At 57.8% G+C, this 21,941-nt stretch overlaps 2 protein-coding genes across 2 annotated transcripts; both read right to left on the bottom strand.

Annotated features, from left to right (window-relative positions):
- Window positions 1-1,851: 1,851 nt before the first annotated feature.
- LOC143693864 (uncharacterized) lies at window positions 1,852-5,354 on the bottom strand. The gene is made up of 6 exons (XM_077176621.1): window positions 5,109-5,354; window positions 3,913-4,089; window positions 3,360-3,620; window positions 3,022-3,124; window positions 2,706-2,762; window positions 1,852-2,496 (listed from the first exon to the last, which is right to left on the bottom strand). The coding sequence occupies exons 1-6, from the start codon at window positions 5,352-5,354 to the stop codon at window positions 2,276-2,278; spliced, it is 1,065 nt and encodes a 354-aa protein (XP_077032736.1). The 3' UTR covers window positions 1,852-2,275.
- Window positions 5,355-9,514: 4,160 nt separating this feature from the next.
- On the bottom strand, window positions 9,515-12,739 carry LOC143693863 (uncharacterized). The gene is made up of 6 exons (XM_077176620.1): window positions 12,494-12,739; window positions 11,298-11,474; window positions 10,745-11,005; window positions 10,407-10,509; window positions 10,091-10,147; window positions 9,515-9,881 (listed from the first exon to the last, which is right to left on the bottom strand). The coding sequence occupies exons 1-6, from the start codon at window positions 12,737-12,739 to the stop codon at window positions 9,661-9,663; spliced, it is 1,065 nt and encodes a 354-aa protein (XP_077032735.1). The 3' UTR covers window positions 9,515-9,660.
- Between the last annotated feature and the right edge of the window lie 9,202 nt (window positions 12,740-21,941).

Below are 21,941 nucleotides of genomic sequence, written 5' to 3'. Positions count from 1 at the left end.
GGGCACCTGCAACAGAGGAGCCTCAGGAAGGCTACAGGACAGCAAGTCCTGCACTCGAGGTCTCCTGTCACAATGACAGGAGACTCCTGGTGAACGATGGAGGTCACCAAGTCCCACGGCCTGGCCACGAGGGCACCGGCCGCAGGGATGGGAGATGACTCGGAAAAGCTCCGAGTCACCGAATCCCGAGGTCTGGCCGTGAGGCCAGCCACAGGAGGAACGCCTCGGAAATGCTCTGGGTCAGCAACCAACGAGCTGGCTGTGTGGGGACACCTCACAGCACTGCTCTGTCACCTCCTGTCCCGTCGCGTGCACCGAGCACTGTGGCGTGGCTGCACCGTGCCAGCCCCTATGTCAGCGTGTGTCACAAAGGGCTGCTCAGACACGCTGTCCCTTTCGGTTCCACGGTCACCCTGCTCCACCGTGTCACAAAGGGACATGCTTCCACGTGCCCCAGGGCCACCCCCTCCCCACCCTAGGTGCCCCCGCTTGGAAGAAATCCATTGCCCACGAGTGTCTAACACAGCCCTGGACACACCACGACCTGCCAAGTGCTCAGGGAAGGACTCTCCACGGTGCCCGCACAGCCCAGCTCGGTGCCGGCCCTGGAGCAGAGCAGCTTCCAGCAAGCAAGAGGCAAATGCCTCTTGCCAAGAGTTCAAACACAGCAGATAGGGAAGATGGCATCAATGTGTGCATAAAAGCCTTTGAATTCACAGCTCTCTGAGAGGCATTTGGGGCTCTCGGCTGGACAGAGATGATCCCTCTCTGTCCTGTGCTGAAAGGGGCGGGACACACCCTGCTGCTGGTGCTTGGCTTGGACTATGCAGCTCCAGGCAGATGCCAAAGCTGCTCCTCACAGCCTTCTCCCTTCCCACGCCCCTCAGCCAAGTGCAAGGGGCCTCAAGGACGAAAGGGGGGCAGGGAGCCAAAGGGAGACAGCTGCACCTACCTCACTGGGGGCTCCTGGGGAAGCACTTTGCTTGAGAAGCAAGCCCTCTCTTCCAAAGGCATTTCCCCAAATGCATGCATTTCCCCAAATGTGTCCATTTCCCCAGATGTGTCCATTTCCCGGGGAACACCAACACACACCTAAGAAACCCTGGCAAGGCTGAATTACTTCTGCACCTTGTAGCACAGGCACTGCAGCTCGAGCTCATCGTCCTTCTCCCGAGTCTCTTTCCTCGTGCCCCTTGTGGCGCGCAGCCCCTGGGCCCCCTAGAAACAAGAGGTGTCCGCTGCCCGTTCAAGTGCCTGAACTCCTGCCTGCGCTCACGGCAGCAAAACCAGGCTGTTCCCAGCCAGGGAGCGGAGCCCTGTTCCCGTAGGAGGCTCTCGTGAGCCCCTTCCCCACTGTGCACGCAGCACTTTTGCCTGCCTGCCCAGAACGCTCTTGGCACAGCAGAGCCCAAGCTGGCTGGCTCTGGGCTCAGCACAGCCCAGACACAGGCGCAGGAAGACACAGCGGCTGTTTTGCAGCTGTGCCCCAGAGGGACGGGAAGGGGCCCCTGCCTCTGGTCTCACTTGCTTGGGTTTCTGACTAGATCTGAGGCAGGGGCTGCCTGATTCCCCACTTCTGGGGAGACCAGAGCCACCGGGAGCACGCCCAGCGTGCAGGCGCTGCCTGACAGCGCTGCGGCCGCTGGGACGGTTGCGCTCCCGAGTCCCAGCCACTCTGCTGCCACTGCTGCTTCTTTTGCTTTACGGCACACCCAAAGCTCACTGCTAGGCCACGGTGGTCTCTTGTCCTGCCCTCTTCCTGTCCCTGTGTAGGGATGGAGCATCGCTGTGCTTTCAGGAAGCTCTTGGTGGAAACTTCTGCCATTACAAGCTCCTTTGCCCTCAGTGGATGCCTGCACTGGAATCCTTCACGGCTGGGTTTGGAGCACACTCAAGTTGGCTCTTCTAAAACCCAGGGTCCTTTTCCCCTTCAGCGTGCTCAGCACGCCCTTGAACTCCATGCTGCTGTGCAGCTGGAGCAGCGGGACAGGGACCTTTGCAGCCTGAGCTGCCCTTGTTCCTCTGCCCGTGCACAGAACACAGCAGGGAGGAGAACGGCAGCAGGGCCCTGCGTGTCTCCGGGCTCAGGTTTTGCGCCGCTTCAACTCCACGGAGATGCGGGTAAAGTGAAAAACACAAACAGTTTATTAAGGGAAAGCAAAGCGAAGGGGTGAGCTGGGAGGTAAAAAAGGGCATGGGCAGGGCCTGAGGGCTGCAGGGAAGGAGCTGCCAACAGGGAGAGAGATGGCAGGAGCTGCTGGAGCTTCGCACAGGCTCAGCTGTGAGCAGCCAGAGCCGTGCCTGGAGCTGCAGCTGGTCCCTTCTGCTCTGCAGGTGGTCCCATCTTCGATGGGAACTGGAAGTCATCAAAGGAGGCCGGTACAGGTACATCTGGTCCAGGAGACAAACGAAGTTCTTCAGATCTTCTTTCAAATCTCATCTGAATCCATGTGTTCATGGAGGATGGGCTCTCGTCTTCCCTGAGGGCTTGAAGAGCTGGAAGAGAGAGGAACAGAGCCACGGTCAGAAGCCAAATTGAGGGAATCCAAGGAAAGCCTCCTGCCAGGGCCATGCCGGCCGGCTCTCGCCATGGCCAGGAGGGAGCGGGAGACAAGGGCTTCGGGCAGAAGGTGCTGGCCACGGATCCGCCACGTGTCCCAGAGAGCTGTCCGGGCTGTGCCCCCCACGCGGCTGCCCTGACTCACCCTGACTGAGGACCTGGAGCTCCTCCTTCTGCCCCATCATGAGCACTCCGGCCACCCCTGTTAAGACAGAGCATGTGGCGGCGCCAGGCGGCACAGCTGCCCGACACGGGCGCTGCCAGCCCTGCGGCCGCACGCCCTCCTGCCGGGCAGAGCTCGTGCCGGGCCCCTGCCGCACGCTGCCGGCCGAGGGCACGGCTGCGGGAGGGCGGCGGCAGCGCCCAGGGCGGGCGGGGCTGCAGCGGCCCGGGCGCGGCTCCCGCTGCCGGGGCAGCGGCCGGGCCGGGAGGCGGGGAGGGGCGCCGGGCTGCTGGCTCACCGAGGAACCTGACGGCCGCCTCTCGTAGGGGCCTCTGTGGGCTCCGCAGGTGCGGCAGGGCCCAGCGCAGGTGCTCGGCCGCTCGGCTCTCGTCCTGCAGCAGCTGCGGGGAGAGGCGGCAGGGATGGCTCGGAGCGGGCTCTGCCCCTCGGCCGGGCGCTCCCTGCGCCCGGCACCGGCCGAGCCGGCGCGCACGGCCCAGGGCAGCGAGCAGCGTGGGGGATGCAGGCTGGCGGCGCCGGGCAGGGGCGCAGCTGCCAGCCCCCCGCACTGAGCACCGGGGGCAGGGGGGGCTTCTCCAGTCCAGCCTGCGGCTGGGGCTCCCGGGCTGTCCTTACCAGGCTCTCGGCGAACTTCATCCGCCGCTTCTTCCTCAGCGGCTCCTGGAGATCCCTCCTCCTCAGGAAGCGGGCGGCACAACGCAGGGCTTCGCGAGACGCCTGCAGAGCAGCAGAGAGCCGCAGGTGGCACCAGAGCCCAGGTGAGTCACACGGGAGCCGGCTCCCTGTGCCAAGGCCAGGGGAGGCTGGAGCCCGCGAGGCGCCGGGGCAGGAGGCGGCCGAGCCCCCGGCCAGGGATGCGGCAGCATCACACCAAACCTCACCTCGGCCACGTGCACGTCCTCGTGGTGCCAGCGCAAGAACAGAGGGAGCAGGCTCTGGCTCACAACTGTCGTGAGGGGATTTTCCCTCTCTTCCACTCCCAGCTCCAGCACCTTGCCGAAGAGCTGAATGGAGAGCAGCTGCACATGGCTGTTGTCCTGGAGGAAAGGAAAAGTCCTAAGCACCAACTACTCCAGACCCACTGGGGCAAAGGCCCTAAAATGAACAGGGCACAAAGTTTCCAGACAGGCAGCGTCCAGTGCCCTTGGCTGGGGGTGCAGAGCCTTACCTTCTCAAAGTGTGGCAGCAGGGACTCAGCCAGCTTCAGGGCGGCGGTGCTGGGTATCTCAAGGTCTTTGTCCTGGAGCACATGCGTGAGCACAGAGAGGCTCATCCCGACCATCTCTGCATCTGGATGGGCCAGCAGTTCCACCAGGTGTTGATAGAGGCCTCGTATTCCTCCGGCCTGTGTGCAAGACCAGGCTGTGCTGTGAAGCCGTGACTGGCCGCAGCACCAACAGCTGCTTGGGGCACTCGGGCAGCTGAAGCGGGAGTCGGGAGAGCTGGCAGCAGCTGCCTCTGCTGCCAAAGCCCAGCCAAGCCCAAAGGTCTCCCTTCCCCAGCCCCACGCTGCCAGCGCGGCTTCAGCCACTGCCCCCTTCTCACCAGCGAGGGCTCCTTGCTGAGCACCACGAGGCCTCTGAGCTCCAGGCGCAGCCTGTCCCTGTGCTGGCTCGGCAGGTGCCGGGATAGCACCAACAGGGCACTGGGACCGTGTTTGCTCAGGTCCAGACACTCCAGGAGCTGAAAGGCACAGGGCAGTGGCAGGGGAGCGGGCCGGCTCCAGGCAGCAGCAGCAGCGGGCGCGGGCAGCCTCCCAGGCGGCTGCAGCTACCAGAGGCCAGAGAGCTGAGAGGCAGCTCAGCCAGGCAGCGCTGGCCATCAGGCTCACCTCCACAAAGAACGCCAGGGCAGGCAGATGCCAGCGGAGCTGCTTTCCGACGAGCAGGCTGAGCAGGTGTGAGGCCATGTGGGGACACAAGGGGCTCAAGCCACAGCGCATCTCCCTGGCAGGGGAAAAAGGCACCAAGGCCCTGAGCCGGGCGGGCAGACCTCTCCCAGGAGTGACTCACAGAGGTCCCATCTTTCCCCAGCACTCCGCAAGGGGACATGGGCCCCTTGGGAGGCAGCTGCTGCTGGGCATCCTCCTCTCCCGGCCCTTTGCAGTCTGCTCAGCCCTCCCTCGGTGACGAGGCCCTCTTGCTTACAAGCCCCCGGGACTGTGTGGGGCACTCCGGGCACGGGGCACAAACGGTGGCGGTGGCGGCTGGGAGTAGGGGATCTCACCTGGCCAGCAGGCCCGCTGCATAGTGCTGGGTGTCAGCACAGAGCAGGGTGTCCCAGAGCTGCTTGTGCTCCAGAGCCAGCAGGTTCTTGCCAAAGCCCAGTCGCAAGAGCAGAGCCTTCATGGTCTGCACTGCAAACCTGTGTGCCGAGCCAAGGCCAGGTCACTCTGGGAGCACTGGCCCTGGCCGCAAGGGTGTGGGAAGGACAGGGCGACTGGCACCTGTTGGGCTCGCTGGGAAGGCCGTGTTCCTCCCGGCACGCTCTCCAGAAGCGCTGGGTCTCCACGTCCTCTGGCCTCTGCTCCGTGGTGGTGACAATTTGCAAGAGCAGAGCCACCAACAGGCGTGGAGAATGAAGGAGGATTGCGTAGTGCCACTCGGGCATGCTTGCAATCCTCCACAGCACCAGAGTTGCCTGCAAGAGACAAAGCGCCCCGAGGCAGCGCTCAGTGCCGAGGTGTCCGTGAGGCAGGGCCGGGGGTGAGAGGCAGGGGAGCACCCAGCCTGCTGGCCCTAGCCCAGCTTTCAGCCCAGGCAGGGAGCTACAGGGTGGGGAGATCATGGAGAGCTTCTGAGAAGGTGACCTGGAGGGCCAGCGTAGGCCATCTCCAGAAACTCACAGCCAGGGCAAGGACGGCCTCGTTGTCCCCGCTGCAGAGGAAGCCGCCGTACGGTGGCTGCTCCTCTATTGCAGAGAGCAGAGCTGGAAACACCTCCTCCACGGCTACCTCTGAGGTGCCCATGGCTCTCCATAGCAGCGCGGCGGCTCTGTGGGAGCAGAGCTGTGTGTCAGTACCGTGCCCGTGCAGCTGCGTGGGGCCGGGAGGGAGCATGGCAGCAGGCTCAGGAAACAGAGGGGCCCGAGGGTGCCGGTGCTCTCCGCCCGTCTGGCAGACCCCGCCGGACAGGCTGTACAGGGCGAGGGGCCGTACGGGCCGGTGAGCACCGAGCTCTCGAGGCACTTGTGCCCCGTACCCGTCACACGTTGGGGCACAGCGCAGGAGGCTCATCACAACGTGGGCAGGGTGTTCTTCGGTGAGGCTGACAATGGCCATTTGCAGCCCGGCGTCCACAGACTCACGGGATGTGAGTCTCTGCAGGATGGCACTCACCACGGCTTGCACCTGGAGGAAGCGGCATGGGGAAGACTTGGAGTGCTGTCCAAAGGAGCAACTTGCCCAGCTTCCCCCCAGAAGTGCTCGCCTTCCCAGCCCACTGTGATGGGGCTGAGGGGGCCCAGCAGACATGGCTTGAGGGGCCACGTGATCCTGAGAGGCCTTCAGCCCTAGCCCCAGGCTGCTGCAGAGAATAAAAACCCTTCTGGAAAAACTCCAGAGTGGGTCCAGGACTCACAGTGAGCGTGGGCATGGCCTCAGTCTCTGGGATGCCCTGGGTGATGGTGTTGGTGGTGGCCATGCCCTCCGTCGGGGCCATGTCAGCCTCCTCCCAGCCCTCGTCGGTTTCCCAGTCAGAGCTGGCGGCCAGGTCAGAGGATGCAGTGCTGGAAGCAGCCTCTGCCCGCAGCTCGCTGGGCCTGGGGTCAGGCTCGGCCATGCCCTCGGGCGCGGGGCCGGGCTCGGCCGGGCCTTCGGGCACGGGTCCGGGCTCGGCCGGGCCTTCGGGCACGGGTCCGGGCTCGGCTGTACCCTCGGGCGTGGGGCCCAGCTCGGCCGTGCCCTCGGGCGCGGGGCCGCTGGTCTTTGTGCGCCGCCGAAGGCGCAGGAACCTCCGCAGTGTCTGCAACAGAAGGGAAGGGCGGGAAGAAGAGAGGGACGTTCCATGGTCTGCTCCAACGCGGGGCCCGGCCGAGCAGTGCCAGCAGGCCCGGCCCAGGTGGGGATGGTCGCAGGTACCTGCGCTGCTCTCCGGAAGCGACCACGGGTGGGCTCCTGCTCTTGAGTCCGGTCCCTGACTGCATCTGCCAAAGAGCGAGCGCAGGCAGAGCTGAGGGGCTGCGGGAGAGGCCGGAGAACACAGCCAAGCCCTGTGCTCCCCAGGCAGGTACAGCCCCCCGGGCGCCCAGGGCACGGAGCATGCCCAACGGGGAGGCAGCCCCAGCCCCTGTCCCATCCCGTGCATGGGTGTGTCAACAGGGATGGGATGGGATGGGATGGGATGGGATGGGATGGGATGGGATGGGATGGGATGGGATGGGATGGGATGGGATGGGGCCCAGGCCGGCTGCAGGCACCGGCCCTGTGGCCCAGCTCCACCACTCACCGTCCTGCAGCGGCTGCAACTGCTCCGGCTGTGCATGCTGCTGCGCTGGGGCAGCTGCAGGGCCTTTGCTGTTCTTGCCCCGAAGCCCCTTGAACCGGCTGAGCAGTCTGCCCGCCATCCCGCTGTCTGACCTTGAGGGCACTTTCAAATGCCTCGGCCAAGGCCAGAGTCAGCGAATGCTGCAGTTGTGCCTTGCGGGCACCTGCAACAGAGGAGCCTCAGGAAGGCTACAGGACAGCAAGTCCTGCACTCGAGGTCTCCTGTCACAATGACAGGAGACTCCTGGTGAACGATGGAGGTCACCAAGTCCCACGGCCTGGCCACGAGGGCACCGGCCGCAGGGATGGGAGATGACTCGGAAAAGCTCCGAGTCACCGAATCCCGAGGTCTGGCCGTGAGGCCAGCCACAGGAGGAACGCCTCGGAAATGCTCTGGGTCAGCAACCAACGAGCTGGCTGTGTGGGGACACCTCACAGCACTGCTCTGTCACCTCCTGTCCCGTCGCGTGCACCGAGCACTGTGGCGTGGCTGCACCGTGCCAGCCCCTATGTCAGCGTGTGTCACAAAGGGCTGCTCAGACACGCTGTCCCTTTCGGTTCCACGGTCACCCTGCTCCACCGTGTCACAAAGGGACATGCTTCCACGTGCCCCAGGGCCACCCCCTCCCCACCCTAGGTGCCCCCGCTTGGAAGAAATCCATTGCCCACGAGTGTCTAACACAGCCCTGGACACACCACGACCTGCCAAGTGCTCAGGGAAGGACTCTCCACGGTGCCCGCACAGCCCAGCTCGGTGCCGGCCCTGGAGCAGAGCAGCTTCCAGCAAGCAAGAGGCAAATGCCTCTTGCCAAGAGTTCAAACACAGCAGATAGGGAAGATGGCATCAATGTGTGCATAAAAGCCTTTGAATTCACAGCTCTCTGAGAGGCATTTGGGGCTCTCGGCTGGACAGAGATGATCCCTCTCTGTCCTGTGCTGAAAGGGGCGGGACACACCCTGCTGCTGGTGCTTGGCTTGGACTATGCAGCTCCAGGCAGATGCCAAAGCTGCTCCTCACAGCCTTCTCCCTTCCCACGCCCCTCAGCCAAGTGCAAGGGGCCTCAAGGACGAAAGGGGGGCAGGGAGCCAAAGGGAGACAGCTGCACCTACCTCACTGGGGGCTCCTGGGGAAGCACTTTGCTTGAGAAGCAAGCCCTCTCTTCCAAAGGCATTTCCCCAAATGCATGCATTTCCCCAAATGTGTCCATTTCCCCAGATGTGTCCATTTCCCGGGGAACACCAACACACACCTAAGAAACCCTGGCAAGGCTGAATTACTTCTGCACCTTGTAGCACAGGCACTGCAGCTCGAGCTCATCGTCCTTCTCCCGAGTCTCTTTCCTCGTGCCCCTTGTGGCGCGCAGCCCCTGGGCCCCCTAGAAACAAGAGGTGTCCGCTGCCCGTTCAAGTGCCTGAACTCCTGCCTGCGCTCACGGCAGCAAAACCAGGCTGTTCCCAGCCAGGGAGCGGAGCCCTGTTCCCGTAGGAGGCTCTCGTGAGCCCCTTCCCCACTGTGCACGCAGCACTTTTGCCTGCCTGCCCAGAACGCTCTTGGCACAGCAGAGCCCAAGCTGGCTGGCTCTGGGCTCAGCACAGCCCAGACACAGGCGCAGGAAGACACAGCGGCTGTTTTGCAGCTGTGCCCCAGAGGGACGGGAAGGGGCCCCTGCCTCTGGTCTCACTTGCTTGGGTTTCTGACTAGATCTGAGGCAGGGGCTGCCTGATTCCCCACTTCTGGGGAGACCAGAGCCACCGGGAGCACGCCCAGCGTGCAGGCGCTGCCTGACAGCGCTGCGGCCGCTGGGACGGTTGCGCTCCCGAGTCCCAGCCACTCTGCTGCCACTGCTGCTTCTTTTGCTTTACGGCACACCCAAAGCTCACTGCTAGGCCACGGTGGTCTCTTGTCCTGCCCTCTTCCTGTCCCTGTGTAGGGATGGAGCATCGCTGTGCTTTCAGGAAGCTCTTGGTGGAAACTTCTGCCATTACAAGCTCCTTTGCCCTCGGTGGATGCCTGCACTGGAATCCTTCACGGCTGGGTTTGGAGCACACTCAAGTTGGCTCTTCTAAAACCCAGGGTCCTTTTCCCCTTCAGCGTGCTCAGCACGCCCTTGAACTCCATGCTGCTGTGCAGCTGGAGCAGCGGGACAGGGACCTTTGCAGCCTGAGCTGCCCTTGTTCCTCTGCCCGTGCACAGAACACAGCAGGGAGGAGAACGGCAGCAGGGCCCTGCGTGTCTCCGGGCTCAGGTTTTGTGCCGCTTCAACTCCACGGAGATGCGGGTAAAGTGAAAAACACAAACAGTTTATTAAGGGAAAGCAAAGCGAAGGGGTGAGCTGGGAGGTAAAAAAGGGCATGGGCAGGGCCTGAGGGCTGCAGGGAAGGAGCTGCCAACAGGGAGAGAGATGGCAGGAGCTGCTGGAGCTTCGCACAGGCTCAGCTGTGAGCAGCCAGAGCCGTGCCTGGAGCTGCAGCTGGTCCCTTCTGCTCTGCAGGTGGTCCCATCTTCGATGGGAACTGGAAGTCATCAAAGGAGGCCGGTACAGGTACATCTGGTCCAGGAGACAAACGAAGTTCTTCAGATCTTCTTTCAAATCTCATCTGAATCCATGTGTTCATGGAGGATGGGCTCTCGTCTTCCCTGAGGGCTTGAAGAGCTGGAAGAGAGAGGAACAGAGCCACGGTCAGAAGCCAAATTGAGGGAATCCAAGGAAAGCCTCCTGCCAGGGCCATGCCGGCCGGCTCTCGCCATGGCCAGGAGGGAGCGGGAGACAAGGGCTTCGGGCAGAAGGTGCTGGCCACGGATCCGCCACGTGTCCCAGAGAGCTGTCCGGGCTGTGCCCCCCACGCGGCTGCCCTGACTCACCCTGACTGAGGACCTGGAGCTCCTCCTTCTGCCCCATCATGAGCACTCCGGCCACCCCTGTTAAGACAGAGCATGTGGCGGCGCCAGGCGGCACAGCTGCCCGACACGGGCGCTGCCAGCCCTGCGGCCGCACGCCCTCCTGCCGGGCAGAGCTCGTGCCGGGCCCCTGCCGCACGCTGCCGGCCGAGGGCACGGCTGCGGGAGGGCGGCGGCAGCGCCCAGGGCGGGCGGGGCTGCAGCGGCCCGGGCGCGGCTCCCGCTGCCGGGGCAGCGGCCGGGCCGGGAGGCGGGGAGGGGCGCCGGGCTGCTGGCTCACCGAGGAACCTGACGGCCGCCTCTCGTAGGGGCCTCTGTGGGCTCCGCAGGTGCGGCAGGGCCCAGCGCAGGTGCTCGGCCGCTCGGCTCTCGTCCTGCAGCAGCTGCGGGGAGAGGCGGCAGGGATGGCTCGGAGCGGGCTCTGCCCCTCGGCCGGGCGCTCCCTGCGCCCGGCACCGGCCGAGCCGGCGCGCACGGCCCAGGGCAGCGAGCAGCGTGGGGGATGCAGGCTGGCGGCGCCGGGCAGGGGCGCAGCTGCCAGCCCCCCGCACTGAGCACCGGGGGCAGGGGGGGCTTCTCCAGTCCAGCCTGCGGCTGGGGCTCCCGGGCTGTCCTTACCAGGCTCTCGGCGAACTTCATCCGCCGCTTCTTCCTCAGCGGCTCCTGGAGATCCCTCCTCCTCAGGAAGCGGGCGGCACAACGCAGGGCTTCGCGAGACGCCTGCAGAGCAGCAGAGAGCCGCAGGTGGCACCAGAGCCCAGGTGAGTCACACGGGAGCCGGCTCCCTGTGCCAAGGCCAGGGGAGGCTGGAGCCCGCGAGGCGCCGGGGCAGGAGGCGGCCGAGCCCCCGGCCAGGGATGCGGCAGCATCACACCAAACCTCACCTCGGCCACGTGCACGTCCTCGTGGTGCCAGCGCAAGAACAGAGGGAGCAGGCTCTGGCTCACAACTGTCGTGAGGGGATTTTCCCTCTCTTCCACTCCCAGCTCCAGCACCTTGCCGAAGAGCTGAATGGAGAGCAGCTGCACATGGCTGTTGTCCTGGAGGAAAGGAAAAGTCCTAAGCACCAACTACTCCAGACCCACTGGGGCAAAGGCCCTAAAATGAACAGGGCACAAAGTTTCCAGACAGGCAGCGTCCAGTGCCCTTGGCTGGGGGTGCAGAGCCTTACCTTCTCAAAGTGTGGCAGCAGGGACTCAGCCAGCTTCAGGGCGGCGGTGCTGGGTATCTCAAGGTCTTTGTCCTGGAGCACATGCGTGAGCACAGAGAGGCTCATCCCGACCATCTCTGCATCTGGATGGGCCAGCAGTTCCACCAGGTGTTGATAGAGGCCTCGTATTCCTCCGGCCTGTGTGCAAGACCAGGCTGTGCTGTGAAGCCGTGACTGGCCGCAGCACCAACAGCTGCTTGGGGCACTCGGGCAGCTGAAGCGGGAGTCGGGAGAGCTGGCAGCAGCTGCCTCTGCTGCCAAAGCCCAGCCAAGCCCAAAGGTCTCCCTTCCCCAGCCCCACGCTGCCAGCGCGGCTTCAGCCACTGCCCCCTTCTCACCAGCGAGGGCTCCTTGCTGAGCACCACGAGGCCTCTGAGCTCCAGGCGCAGCCTGTCCCTGTGCTGGCTCGGCAGGTGCCGGGATAGCACCAACAGGGCACTGGGACCGTGTTTGCTCAGGTCCAGACACTCCAGGAGCTGAAAGGCACAGGGCAGTGGCAGGGGAGCGGGCCGGCTCCAGGCAGCAGCAGCAGCGGGCGCGGGCAGCCTCCCAGGCGGCTGCAGCTACCAGAGGCCAGAGAGCTGAGAGGCAGCTCAGCCAGGCAGCGCTGGCCATCAGGCTCACCTCCACAAAGAACGCCAGGGCAGGCAGATGCCAGCGGAGCTGCTTTCCGACGAGCAGGCTGAGCAGGTGTGAGGCCATGTGGGGACACAAGGGGCTCAAGCCACAGCGCATCTCCCTGGCAGGGGAAAAAGGCACCAAGGCCCTGAGCCGGGCGGGCAGACCTCTCCCAGGAGTGACTCACAGAGGTCCCATCTTTCCCCAGCACTCCGCAAGGGGACATGGGCCCCTTGGGAGGCAGCTGCTGCTGGGCATCCTCCTCTCCCGGCCCTTTGCAGTCTGCTCAGCCCTCCCTCGGTGACGAGGCCCTCTCGCTTACAAGCCCCCGGGACTGTGTGGGGCACTCCGGGCACGGGGCACAAACGGTGGCGGTGGCGGCTGGGAGTAGGGGATCTCACCTGGCCAGCAGGCCCGCTGCATAGTGCTGGGTGTCGGCACAGAGCAGGGTGTCCCAGAGCTGCTTGTGCTCCAGAGCCAGCAGGTTCTTGCCAAAGCCCAGTCGCAAGAGCAGAGCCTTCATGGTCTGCACTGCAAACCTGTGTGCCGAGCCAAGGCCAGGTCACTCTGGGAGCACTGGCCCTGGCCGCAAGGGTGTGGGAAGGACAGGGCGACTGGCACCTGTTGGGCTCGCTGGGAAGGCCGTGTTCCTCCCGGCACGCTCTCCAGAAGCGCTGGGTCTCCACGTCCTCTGGCCTCTGCTCCGTGGTGGTGACAATTTGCAAGAGCAGAGCCACCAACAGGCGTGGAGAATGAAGGAGGATTGCGTAGTGCCACTCGGGCATGCTTGCAATCCTCCACAGCACCAGAGTTGCCTGCAAGAGACAAAGCGCCCCGAGGCAGCGCTCAGTGCCGAGGTGTCCGTGAGGCAGGGCCGGGGGTGAGAGGCAGGGGAGCACCCAGCCTGCTGGCCCTAGCCCAGCTTTCAGCCCAGGCAGGGAGCTACAGGGTGGGGAGATCATGGAGAGCTTCTGAGAAGGTGACCTGGAGGGCCAGCGTAGGCCATCTCCAGAAACTCACAGCCAGGGCAAGGACGGCCTCGTTGTCCCCGCTGCAGAGGAAGCCGCCGTACGGTGGCTGCTCCTCTATTGCAGAGAGCAGAGCTGGAAACACCTCCTCCACGGCTACCTCTGAGGTGCCCATGGCTCTCCATAGCAGCGCGGCGGCTCTGTGGGAGCAGAGCTGTGTGTCAGTACCGTGCCCGTGCAGCTGCGTGGGGCCGGGAGGGAGCATGGCAGCAGGCTCAGGAAACAGAGGGGCCCGAGGGTGCCGGTGCTCTCCGCCCGTCTGGCAGACCCCGCCGGACAGGCTGTACAGGGCGAGGGGCCGTACGGGCCGGTGAGCACCGAGCTCTCGAGGCACTTGTGCCCCGTACCCGTCACACGTTGGGGCACAGCGCAGGAGGCTCATCACAACGTGGGCAGGGTGTTCTTCGGTGAGGCTGACAATGGCCATTTGCAGCCCGGCGTCCACAGACTCACGGGATGTGAGTCTCTGCAGGATGGCACTCACCACGGCTTGCACCTGGAGGAAGCGGCATGGGGAAGACTTGGAGTGCTGTCCAAAGGAGCAACTTGCCCAGCTTCCCCCCAGAAGTGCTCGCCTTCCCAGCCCACTGTGATGGGGCTGAGGGGGCCCAGCAGACATGGCTTGAGGGGCCACGTGATCCTGAGAGGCCTTCAGCCCTAGCCCCAGGCTGCTGCAGAGAATAAAAACCCTTCTGGAAAAACTCCAGAGTGGGTCCAGGACTCACAGTGAGCGTGGGCATGGCCTCAGTCTCTGGGATGCCCTGGGTGATGGTGTTGGTGGTGGCCATGCCCTCCGTCGGGGCCATGTCAGCCTCCTCCCAGCCCTCGTCGGTTTCCCAGTCAGAGCTGGCGGCCAGGTCAGAGGATGCAGTGCTGGAAGCAGCCTCTGCCCGCAGCTCGCTGGGCCTGGGGTCAGGCTCGGCCATGCCCTCGGGCGCGGGGCCGGGCTCGGCCGGGCCTTCGGGCGCGGGGCCGGGCTCGGCCGGGCCTTCGGGCACGGGTCCGGGCTCGGCCGGGCCTTCGGGCACGGGTCCGGGCTCGGCTGTACCCTCGGGCGTGGGGCCCAGCTCGGCCGTGCCCTCGGGCGCGGGGCCGCTGGTCTTTGTGCGCCGCCGAAGGCGCAGGAACCTCCGCAGTGTCTGCAACAGAAGGGAAGGGCGGGAAGAAGAGAGGGACGTTCCATGGTCTGCTCCAACGCGGGGCCCGGCCGAGCAGTGCCAGCAGGCCCGGCCCAGGTGGGGATGGTCGCAGGTACCTGCGCTGCTCTCCGGAAGCGACCACGGGTGGGCTCCTGCTCTTGAGTCCGGTCCCTGACTGCATCTGCCAAAGAGCGAGCGCAGGCAGAGCTGAGGGGCTGCGGGAGAGGCCGGAGAACACAGCCCAGCCCTGTGCTCCCCAGGCAGGTACAGCCCCCCGGGCGCCCAGGGCACGGAGCATGCCCAACGGGGAGGCAGCCCCAGCCCCTGTCCCATCCCGTGCATGGGTGTGTCAACAGGGATGGGATGGGATGGGATGGGATGGGATGGGATGGGATGGGATGGGATGGGATGGGATGGGATGGGATGGGATGGGGCCCAGGCCGGCTGCAGGCACCGGCCCTGTGGCCCAGCTCCACCACTCACCGTCCTGCAGCGGCTGCAACTGCTCCGGCTGTGCATGCTGCTGCGCTGGGGCAGCTGCAGGGCCTTTGCTGTTCTTGCCCCGAAGCCCCTTGAACCGGCTGAGCAGTCTGCCCGCCATCCCGCTGTCTGACCTTGAGGGCACTTTCAAATGCCTCGGCCAAGGCCAGAGTCAGCGAATGCTGCAGTTGTGCCTTGCGGGCACCTGCAACAGAGGAGCCTCAGGAAGGCTACAGGACAGCAAGTCCTGCACTTGAGGTCTCCTGTCACAATGACAGGAGACTCCTGGTGAACGATGGAGGTCACCAAGTCCCACGGCCTGGCCACGAGGGCACCGGCCGCAGGGATGGGAGATGACTCGGAAAAGCTCCGAGTCACCGAATCCCGAGGTCTGGCCGTGAGGCCAGCCACAGGAGGAACGCCTCGGAAATGCTCTGGGTCAGCAACCAACGAGCTGGCTGTGTGGGGACACCTCACAGCACCGCTCTGTCACCTCCTGTCCCGTCGCGTGCACCGAGCACTGTGGCGTGGCTGCACCGTGCCAGCCCCTATGTCAGCGTGTGTCACAAAGGGCTGCTCAGACACGCTGTCCCTTTCGGTTCCACGGTCACCCTGCTCCACCGTGTCACAAAGGGACATGCTTCCACGTGCCCCAGGGCCACCCCCTCCCCACCCTAGGTGCCCCCGCTTGGAAGAAATCCATTGCCCACGAGTGTCTAACACAGCCCTGGACATACCACGACCTGCCAAGTGCTCAGGGAAGGACTCTCCACGGTGCCCGCACAGCCCAGCTCGGTGCCGGCCCTGGAGCAGAGCAGCTTCCAGCAAGCAAGAGGCAAATGCCTCTTGCCAAGAGTTCAAACACAGCAGATAGGGAAGATGGCATCAATGTGTGCATAAAGGCCTTTGAATTCACAGCTCTCTGAGAGGCATTTGGGGCTCTCGGCTGGACAGAGATGATCCCTCTCTGTCCTGTGCTGAAAGGGGCGGGACACACCCTGCTGCTGGTGCTTGGCTTGGACTATGCAGCTCCAGGCAGATGCCAAAGCTGCTCCTCACAGCCTTCTCCCTTCCCACGCCCCTCAGCCAAGTGCAAGGGGCCTCAAGGACGAAAGGGGGGCAGGGAGCCAAAGGGAGACAGCTGCACCTACCTCACTGGGGGCTCCTGGGGAAGCACTTTGCTTGAGAAGCAAGCCCTCTCTTCCAAAGGCATTTCCCCAAATGCATGCATTTCCCCAAATGTGTCCATTTCCCCAGATGTGTCCATTTCCCGGGGAACACCAACACACACCTAAGAAACCCTGGCAAGGCTGAATTACTTCTGCACCTTGTAGCACAGGCACTGCAGCTCGAGCTCATCGTCCTTCTCCCGAGTCTCTTTCCTCGTGCCCCTTGTGGCGCGCAGCCCCTGGGCCCCCTAGAAACAAGAGGTGTCCGCTGCCTGTTCAAGTGCCTGAACTCCTGCCTGCGCTCACGGCAGCAAAACCAGGCTGTTCCCAGCCAGGGAGCGGAGCCCTGTTCCCGTAGGAGGCTCTTGTGAGCCCCTTCCCCACTGTGCACGCAGCACTTTTGCCTGCCTGCCCAGAACGCTCTTGGCACAGCAGAGCCCAAGCTGGCTGGCTCTGGGCTCAGCACAGCCCAGACACAGGCGCAGGAAGACACAGCGGCTGTTTTGCAGCCGTGCCCCAGAGGGATGGGAAGGGGTCCTATGAGTGCAACAGCCGAGCAAAAGGAACTGGCTAGAAAATAAGAATCTTTTCTTCCTGCAGAGAGAAGAAAGGAATCTGAGGTGAAACAAAATATTCATGTAATGTTTTTATGATTCTACTTGTAGTTTACTAATGATATTACTGTGTGGTGAGTTCACCCCTTTTTTTTTGATTTTCAACATTGTCTTGTTTAGGGTGCTAAAAATTGTGAATTTAGCAGATTACCTTTTGAAATTTAATTACTAGAGATTTCCTGCTGGAACTGTTTCAGATCTGCTTTTGCACAGTTTATATAGTTCCTGTGGACCATTTTTGCCAGCATAAGATTGAAACAGCAAGATAAACAAATATTTTAGGTACGCAAAATGGACAAAGTTTTTTTTGTTTTTCTGTTTTCTTCCTATATTTAAATCTACTCAAATACAGTACTGAAGCTAAGAAACTTTTTCTCTTGTATCCCTGGATGTGTTCAGACTGCTAAAAATATTGGCAGAAGAAAAATGTATTTTAATAGTGTACATTTAATAGCACTGTTTTTCTTCAGGTTCAACCAGAAGGAAATAATATCCTGCAGTAAATTCTTCTACCACATAGGAAGAGAAAGTTGAGAAGTTAAGCTGCACAGTTAGCAAAGATGAGATAATCAGAGAATGACGGTACCTTGGCAGTCCCAGAGGGGACAGAGCCAAGATGGTCTTTCCATCTCATCATAGGTCTAAATCAACATTCTTGGCAGATTCACACAGGCAGTGAAGTAAAAGAGATGTAAAGAAGATAATAAGAAAATGAAAGAGGTGTTTCATCCCCTATGGTATATGATAATAAACAAGTATATAGAGCTTGGGGGAGACAGTGGAATGTGGGGGTGTTTGAAATTATTGTCCTCCCAAGTAATTATTAGGCATGCTGGAGTCCAGCTTTTTTGGGGATGGCTGAACACCTGCCTGCCCATGGGAATAGGTGATGGATTCCTTGGTTGGCTTTGCTTGCATTGCACAGCTTTTGCTTTACCTATAAATCATCTTTATATCAACCCACGAGTTTTCTCAGTTTTACCTTTCCAAATCTCTCTCCCATATATATGTGGTAGGGAGTGAGCAAGCATCTGGGTGGGACTTAGTTGCTGGTTGGAGCACCAGCTTAACCCCAACTACTTTTAGAAGATCTGTCCTTGTGGGTGAGGAGGGCTTGATGAGATTCACCTTTCAAGAAATGGATCAGGAAGCTCTTAGCAGAACATTATGACTGTAATAATAGTGGAGCACTCAATAATATATCATTTTCTTACTGCAAAAACATTTTTCTGGTGATATAAAGTTTCATGTTGCCATTTTGAAACGTTTCCCAAAAATTCTGCAAAATGAAACCTTTCAAAATTAATTTTAGACTTAAAGTTCAAAAGATTGTTTCAACTTGATTGTTTCAACTCACTGGCCAAACATTCTCTTAGTAATTTTATTTTCTAAGAAATTAGAATTTCTGTTTTTAAGCAAAACTAGATGCTTAAATCATAGGAAATTGAAATGGAAATTTTTGCCTACCTCTATTTAAACTAATGTTCTTTGTAGAATGAATGCTGATGTATGCTTTGCAGAAATCTTAAAGGTCTGTCCTTAAAAGTATGTCAACCGAAATGTGCTCTGACAGGATTAGTAGCTATGCACATTCACTTGAAACAGTAAATTAAATTCTAGTTAGCTCTAATCCCATTCTGACATTACTTAGGGGGAAAAAAGGCAGAATGTGAAACATAAAGGCTAAAATCTGTATGAGAAAATAAAAGCTCTGCCTAGTTTTTGTCTCAGTGTTTTCTCATAGTTTGGTTTTTGTGGCGTTCCTTTGTTTCACTTTTTTTAAAAAATAATCTTAAATGCAGGGAAAACATTACTATTGAAAAATATGTAAATGTATAGCACATGTTCAGGAAACTCAAATACAGTCTAAACAATCAAAAGACCATAAAGAACATACTTTGATTTTGCAGAAAATTACGACTCTTAGAAGTGATGATCTGAATCATTGTAAGTCTTAGAAGTAGAAGGTATATGACTGTAACTTGGCTGTGTCCAGATAATTCAGTTAGTTATAAATTCAGATTTACAAACTAGCATATGCTATTTGCTTAAACAGTGTGTGTGAAAATAGCATCTGAAAAATCTGTCTATACTGAAGCTGAAGGCTGACAACAAGTAATACTTAACTGATCCCAGCTATGCTCTTAATTGTTCTTACACACTTTTTGCATCATTTTTCCTGAATTTCAGTGCAATAAGAGGTTTCTCCCAAGAAAGTATATCCAGCAGTAAAAATGAACCAAGACATAATGTGCAGAGTTTGTTCTAAAGATGAACTGTCAAAAAAGCAAGTCCATGTTGAAGGTTTTGCCTGTCCATACTAGAAACACTATGGTTGGAAAATTCAGTAGTAATTGGATAAAATTTCATGTTTATAAAAGTAAAATTCTGGGCCATTTTATAAGCACATTGTGCAATGTGATTTAATGGATGCAAAGCATGAAATTCATTGCTCAAAATCAGAAGTTCCAAGATGCTGAAGAGGAAGATAGATAACAGTTAGTAAGAGGTTGTGCCAGTCACAGAGGCTACCACAAAAGAAACATGATCATATCTTTATACACACCCAAATGAGTGCATTCCACAGGTGGATATACTCCACATGGATACATTGCTGTATCACAATAACTATAAATATCAGTTAGATCACTTAGATTGCCTTGGCTGAAGAACGATGCCTTGCGATAGAAAGCCATCAACCAAAGTGTCACAGATTTGCAGACTTTGCTCTCTCCAGGTACCCTACTGCTACACCCAGGTAATTAAGCCCTGTGGTTTTAACCTCAGTCTATAGATCCTTGCAAGTTATTGCACAGTTTTGAAAAGAGTCAAGAAAAGCAAGCACCAGTGCAGGAAATCTTCTCAGAAGCCAACAAACGCACAAATCTCAAGAAAAGCAAGTAGAAAAATAAAGTGCAAGATCTAGCCATACAAATGTTGGCTCTAGGGCATAAAGAACACAGCTAAATGGAGATGAGTAATGTGTGAAAGATGTGATACCCTGGAAGGCTGCGAAGAAATGGTTTCTTTAATCTCTGGAGGCAAGTAGCCATGGAAAGAGGAATCAGAAATAAATGTAATTCAGACTCTACCCTCCTGAAGCAGAATTTCACTGTTTTTTCCTGGGAAGTTTCGAGATGGAGGGAAAGTGCAGGCACAGATTCTTTACCACAGTCAGTATTAGGGTGACATTAGCACAAATACAGTTGAATTAAGCAGGAGATGGAGTCTCCAACTTTAGTATTGGAGATGTACTTAAAAGCTTTGTTATAGAGCACATTAAACTAATGCACTGCATATCACAGTTGTTTTGTTTAGACCCTAGAAGTATCATGAAAAAGGGTCATGAGTTTGGAATGACTCATTGCATTTCGTATAGCTCTTCTTATTTACAAGGAAAGGTGTTCAGAGAGAGCCTCTACCAGCAGCAGCAGATTTGACTCAAGGTTCTCCCACCAAACCAAGGGTATATGAGTGTAAATGGGGTGTGACAGTGCAGCTCATAGCTGTTCAGTAGAACACAAAGCCTCAGTGGCCAAGTCAGCTGCTTCTTGGTGGAAACACAGCAGCTAAAACAGGCCATGCTTTGAGTCTATGACTAGCAGTCATTACAGTTAGTACTCTTCATATTTATCCTGGAAATTTTGAGGTGCTGACTGTTTCATGTTTTTCTCTCTGTAATAGCTCCTTCACACAAAAGGACTAATATTTTGGGATTTTAGGAGCCCTGTAAGTAGCCAAATAGTTGCCTTTCCATTATCAAAATCCAAAATAATATCAAAAGCCAGACTTCATTCTGTTCCCTCTCTCAATGTCCTATACTACTGCAGTTCCACCTTCTCACTGGAGATCCAGCTTGACATATTTTAAGTGTAATGGACTATAAGAGGACTGAAAAAACCATGCAATTTTGCCCTTTGAATGACTTTTAACAGTCCTTTTATCTCTTAGAACCTCACTTCTGTCTGCAAAATAGGGGTAATGGGTTAATTTTCATCTCAGAAAGACATAATGGTGGGATCTAGCAATAAGCCAATTTTGTATAAAATTAAGTAAGCATTCTGGTATGACTCCTAGAAGCTGTCAGTAGCTTTTCATTATTATATTTTCTCTCTAAAGCACAGTTAAGAGTTTTTGTTGCCATTAGTTACACTTTAAATACAGGGTCTGGGCCAAATTAATGGTCTTAGTAACCCCACAGATCAGTCAGTGTGAACCTGCTGAAGTTATTAATGATGTTACACCAGAGCTCAAATGATGGAGGGAAAACGAGATTCATGCCCTTAATGTTAAAGGTGACCTCTATGCATACACACTATGAAAATCTACAGCCCACAGGCAATTTGATTTTCTGCCTGAAAATTACTGTAGAGACTTCAGTATCTGAGGCAACCTCCTCTGCTTTTTCTTTTAAAAATCTGATTAGTATGAAGGGCAGAGTGAAGATATTAAAAATCAGATCAGGACTGAGCTAAGAATCTGGTATTAAGAGTGCTTTAGCTTTAGAAATAAGGCACAGTTCAGAGATACGAAGGCAGTTTGTGCAAGTTTGGTGGTTTCTGATGGCGTGGAATCTGCCGCCTGCATTTTCCATCTCATTAACCTGAGGTTCCCTGGAGGGAGAGAGAGTCTCTGGTGCTCAGGCAGTGTCAGGCACAGCTAGATCTGTCATTTGTTTTCCTTCTGAGAAAGCATGAAATTACTTCCATCTGACTGATACCTTACTCGTGCACCACCCATGGCATGTCCCATGCCTATGCTGCAGTCCTTGCACCAGGGTGTGTGGCTGGACAGATGTAGAAGGATCTTCCCCTTTGCAGATCCACATGAAGGAAAGAGAGCTTGGCAGGTGGCAAAATAAGCTAGAAGCAACTCTTTGTGGCCCAGTAACCAAAACAGAATAAACGAAGAGGAGACAAAACCTTTACCCTCCCTCACCCATTGTTGACTGTACAGAACCAGTCACACCACGCAGAGGACCACAACACTTCCTATGAGGCTGAGTCACAAATACAGCACACACATAACAGCAATACACAAAACGAAAATGCAGGCTCTCACATGCACTTGCTAATGCAAGAGCTGCTTTTAGGGTAGCATATCAGAGCAGTTTGTTTGGAAATCAGGTATTTTCCAGGGACTGCTCGGGGGCAGACAGAAATGTTGGCATGGGCTTGTCAGGCCAGTTGGTCTTTCTGGTGGCTGGTAGGTCACATGAATTCATGGGGGTGCATTCAAAGAGAAACCAGACAGGTCAGGCAGTCACCATGAGATGTGACTGTTGAACACTTCAGAGTAGATTTCTCATGTGACTGTCTGCATCAGATTTTAGGAACCTATCTGTGGACACCCAGATTCCAAATGAATGTTTACAGGTAGCCACTTGTCATGTTTACTACATTACACAAGATGTTGATTTTTTTTTTCAAAACTCATCAAAAAGCATTCAGGAAAAAAAAGTTTCTGTGCTCTCATTATTCTGTAATTCAAACAATTATTCAAACTACAGTTGCCAAGCATGGCTCACTGACTCAGATGGTAACACACAAGTCCACAA

This window comes from Agelaius phoeniceus, chromosome 4 (genome assembly GCF_051311805.1).
Source record: "Agelaius phoeniceus isolate bAgePho1 chromosome 4, bAgePho1.hap1, whole genome shotgun sequence".
Classification (NCBI taxonomy): Eukaryota; Metazoa; Chordata; class Aves; order Passeriformes; family Icteridae; genus Agelaius; species Agelaius phoeniceus.
Note: the sequence above shows the minus strand (reverse complement) of the source record. Positions and strands in the feature narration are given on the sequence as shown.